Source organism: Vollenhovia emeryi, unplaced genomic scaffold (genome assembly GCF_000949405.1).
Source record: "Vollenhovia emeryi isolate VEMERY1.0 unplaced genomic scaffold, V.emery_V1.0 DF941922.1, whole genome shotgun sequence".
Taxonomy (NCBI): domain Eukaryota; kingdom Metazoa; phylum Arthropoda; class Insecta; order Hymenoptera; family Formicidae; genus Vollenhovia; species Vollenhovia emeryi.
The window spans coordinates 1-4,426 of NW_011964444.1; the positions used below are offsets into that span (position 1 = coordinate 1).

Sequence of the window (4,426 nt, forward strand, 5' to 3'; positions counted from 1 at the left end):
AATTGATTAATATTCGGTTGATTAGTTTTTGAGTTATAGATGTTTGAAATTTCATGGAATCCGTACATGAACATAGCTGTAACTATCGCAAATTTTGTTTAATTATAATTTCCAAAAATTTCAAAAGTGTATGACTGAAGAAGTAATTAATCATATTTTAATGAAATATATATGAAATTTGGATTGAAAAACTAAAGAAGAATAAAATATATAATTAGAAAAAATGTAAATTAATTTAAAATTAAGTGAAGTAAATTGTGCAAATTAGAAATTTGCACATGGCTTCTTCATAGAGGAAGGTTTAGGAGGGAAATTTTATTTTCTTCAATTATTCTTGAAAGTGTGCAAATTAGAAATTTGCACATTGCTTCCTCATAGAGGAACGTTTAGGAGCGAAATCTAATTTTGCACGATGTTTCTTGAAAGTGTGCAAATTAGAAATTTGCACCTTGCTTCCTCATCTTTGAAGCGTGCAAATTGGAAATTTGCAAAATTTCTTCCTCATCATTAAAGTAGGCAAATTAGATATTTGCACATTGCTTCAATTGTTATGGCATCCTCAAAGATGAAGCATTATGAGAGAAATCTAACTTTACTACGAAGTTTCTTGAAAGTATTCAAATTATTCGTATTTTGCTCTTAGAGCTTCCTCTATGAGGAAGCCATAACAATGGAAGCAATGTGGAAATTTGTAATTAGAAAAAATTAAATTAAAGTAAAGTGTGCAAATTAGAAATTGGCACATAGCTTCCTGATAGAGGAAGCTTTAAGAGCAAAATACGAATAATTTGAATACTTTCAAGAAACTTCGTAGTAAAGTTAGATTTCTCTCATAATGCTTCATCTTTGAGGATGCCATAACAATTGAAGCAATGTGCAAATATCTAATTTGCCTACTTTAATGATGAGGAAGAAATTTTGCAAATTACCAATTTGCACGCTTCAAAGATGAGGAAGCAAGGTGCAAATTTCTAATTTGCACACTTTTTTTATTTATACCCAATACAAGTTATTATTATTTATTGACAGTAAAAATTTATGTTTCCGGTCCAGTAGCCTGGATGGCCTTGGCCGCGTCCGTGTCCGCGTCCGCGTCCTCGTCCTCGGCCTTCCCCTCTGCCCCCTCTGCCCCTTCCGCCTTTCTGCCATCGAGCTGAAAAATATAAAATAAACTGTATTATGTGAGCCTGTATATAAAACAAAATAAATAAATTATACTCATTTTGATTATTATACTTACGTTTTGAGAATACTCCTCGCGACGATGTCGGCGGCGACGGCTGCTGCGGCGGCGGCAGCGTTAGCGGTGGCTGCTGCTGTGGAAGCGGCAGCGGCGTCGTCGCCGTTGTCGGCGGCGGCGGCGGCGGCGGCAATGACGGCAGGAGTTGCTGTGGAGATGCTGAATTTACCTTGTTGTTGTAAATTCAGCATCTCCACGTCCTCTACAACATTTAACAATGCACGGTCTAGGTTTCTGGAATCGGAAAGAATATAAATAATTATTTTTATTTAACGCCAGTAATTGATTTAACAATGTAGAAAAATTGCGAAAAATGGTTCACACCCTGGCTGAGGTAATATTTTTCGCAATGAATCGCAATTGGCAGTCATTAGCCGTCATGCAATTTTTCTACATTAGAAAAATATATATTTGTTGTACTTACGTATCGTTCATCTCAGGGTCCATCTCTGTTTGACCATTTGATCGCCTTTTGTCCCGAAGTAACATAACATTATCAGTGGCACACGTGACGCGACGCGCCACGTGAGACTCGCGCGCCGTGCAATGTCCAATGAGCGTACAGCTTTTAGCCCGGGTCTACAATAGGTGTAGTAACCTTAGGTCGTAAGAAATTGACCAATCACAAGCGATTATTCTCGTCACTTCAGACTGTGATTGGTCAATAAATGTACGTGTCTCTTGATATCTACTACTATTTCATAAATAGTAGAAATAACGTTCAAGAAACTGTAAATCTTTTAAGACATTACTTTTTAATTGTTCAATGTCGTAAGAACATATAATTACAGATTAATAGACAGATCGTCAAAGACCCGGGTTGAGGCGAGACCAGCAGTTCTCACTGGTTTCAGCGCCATACCGTGGTAGCGGCTAATGCAGTAACTATGTTCCTAAGATAAAGTGGGTTAGATTATCGAACGAAATCTCTTAACAGTCGGTAAATCGCATTGTTACCCAGTGAACACCAAGTAGAAGCATTCCTACTCACCAACATAAATATAATTTAACACATATTGTATAAAACAGTTTTATTATTGAATGGGAAGTTATAACATTATTGTTATGTCATTGTCTATCACTGAGGGCCACATTCACCAATCTCCGGTTAACCCAACCGGTCTAGTAACATGCAGGATTGCAACCGAATCTGATGAGAAATCTGATGAGAATCTGAGAAAATATATCAGATTCGGTTGCAATCCTGCATGTTACTAGACCGGTTGGGTTAACCGAAGATTGGTGAATGTGGCCCTTAGTGTTCACTGGGTATGGCTTCTAGTCCCTAATTGTAAGCCGAAAACTCCGTGAGGCGTGTTGGAGAAGTTTTATTGCAATCGAAATTTAATGTTGTTAGAATTTTGAACTCTTAAAAAATTTATATTTATGCAAATTGTAATTAAAAAGATATCGATGATTATCATAGAGGCTATTATATCAAAGTTGCAATTTACATAGAGTATAGACGATTAAAAGAGTGTATGAAATTGTTTTGTCCCATACGGCACATAAATATTGCAGCAACATTGCAGAAATGTTGTAAAATATTGCTGCAACATCGCTGCAGGATGCAGCAACGGTAAAATGTCCGCTTGCAGAAATATTAGAAAGTATTATAATATTACAGCAACATAGCAATATAAACATAGCAATATGATATGTGTATACGCAATAATACTTTGTGTATATTCATATTAATATATAAAGAAAAAAAATTAATGAAAAATTCCGAATTTTAAAGATCATAATAGCTAACAACATTTTCGCGACCATGTATGAAAAACCGTAAAGTCACGGTCACCCATCCAAGTTTTAACCATACTCAATGTTGCTTAACCTCGATGATTGAACGAACACTTCTTCCTGCAATATGTAAAACACTTATACATAACATATGTTTTTATTAAATATTATTAAATATTTAAAATTATTTTTGAATGTAACCCAAACAGTATACTTTATTTGGGATATTCTAAGGAATTCTAAATTCTCCCAGACTTTTAAATATATTTTTCCTGAAAGATTTGTAAATAGTTTTTGACATTTCGACTTCATACATTGTTGTATAAATATTATGTTAAAAATCAATCTGAATGATACTTTAATCAGATACTATATACAATGTATGTATACACTGAGTTAATACATATTTACATATATATATGTATATATATATACATAATAATACAAATCCCTTTCTAAGAAAGAGATATTAACAGCGCGAATGTCGTTAATATCGAATAGTTGAGGCCTCTTTTCCGCGATGCCGATTAGTTTTCTCGACACAAGCGCGGTGTGCTTCACTTTTCTTTTAGATTCATAGTAAATGAAGATTTGCAATTTAGAAATAAACATTTGTATACACCAACTATTGAGGTAAAATCTCCAATCTTAGAATTTAAGTAACAACGATGTTTATTTCGAAACATTTTCTCGATTGAACAGAATTAATCGTTAATTTAATCAGTACCAATAAGTCCGCAGAATGATACACAAAACGTAGTAACAGTCATGGAACAAAGTAATGTAAAATATTAAGTGCAGAATTTTCAATTTTGTAGGCGGGACAACGAACTCTCAACGTTCGTTGTTGTTTTTCTCTCGGCGCGGTATCGTACGACGTTACGTGGGCCATTGTTTACCTGAAGGTCGCCGAATTACTCGCTCGCCGAACGTCGAGCCGGTAAATAGTGGCGAGAGTCGCTCCGTGCGTGGTATTACTTTTGCGTTGTCGGTTTCCAAGACTGGATCGCGATGAATGCAGGGATAAAACGCTATTGATTTGCACACTTTTATTAGTAACAAGTAACGTTCCTCGATTAATTATTAAGTTTCTACAACTTGCAATGAGAAACGAATTGCATGTTGAGACGACGACTCTTTATCAACGTATACATATTTCACGAGACTAACTCGTCTAAAACTTGAATGTAAATCGTGGTACTTTGTCGCGGTTACATCTCGTTTACGCACCGCGCTTTTAATTATGTATCGATTTCGTGTAATCTGTTCCATTTTCGGGAAAAGAGAGAAATTTATGCGACTTCGGCGTTCGCGCTGTAATTCGCTCTGTCCTTCTTCGCATCTTGAACGGGCAGGAAGTAAAGGGTAATTATTTAGATTAGCACACCCACCTCCAATAACCTTGGGCTTGACATATATTATAGAGGTCACCCTCCTGAGTAA

At 35.7% G+C, this 4,426-nt stretch overlaps 1 protein-coding gene across 1 annotated transcript; it reads right to left on the bottom strand.

The window, feature by feature from the left end:
- Positions 1-1,036: 1,036 nt before the first annotated feature.
- Positions 1,037-1,687, bottom strand: LOC105570747 (ice-structuring protein-like). The gene is made up of 3 exons (XM_012028188.1): positions 1,665-1,687; positions 1,241-1,474; positions 1,037-1,142 (listed from the first exon to the last, which is right to left on the bottom strand). The coding sequence occupies exons 1-3, from the start codon at positions 1,685-1,687 to the stop codon at positions 1,037-1,039; spliced, it is 363 nt and encodes a 120-aa protein (XP_011883578.1).
- Between the last annotated feature and the right edge of the window lie 2,739 nt (positions 1,688-4,426).

Bases quoted from the DNA above. Each gene is read 5' to 3' on its own strand.
- LOC105570747 (XM_012028188.1), bottom strand. From the start codon at position 1,687: ATGGACCCTGAGATGAACGATAC. The intron at 1,475-1,664 runs GTAAGTACAACA...TTCCGATTCCAG, and splicing joins GACCCTGAGATGAACGATAC to AAACCTAGACCGTGCATTGT. The intron at 1,143-1,240 runs GTAAGTATAATA...GCTCGATGGCAG, and splicing joins GCGAGGAGTATTCTCAAAAC to AAAGGCGGAAGGGGCAGAGG.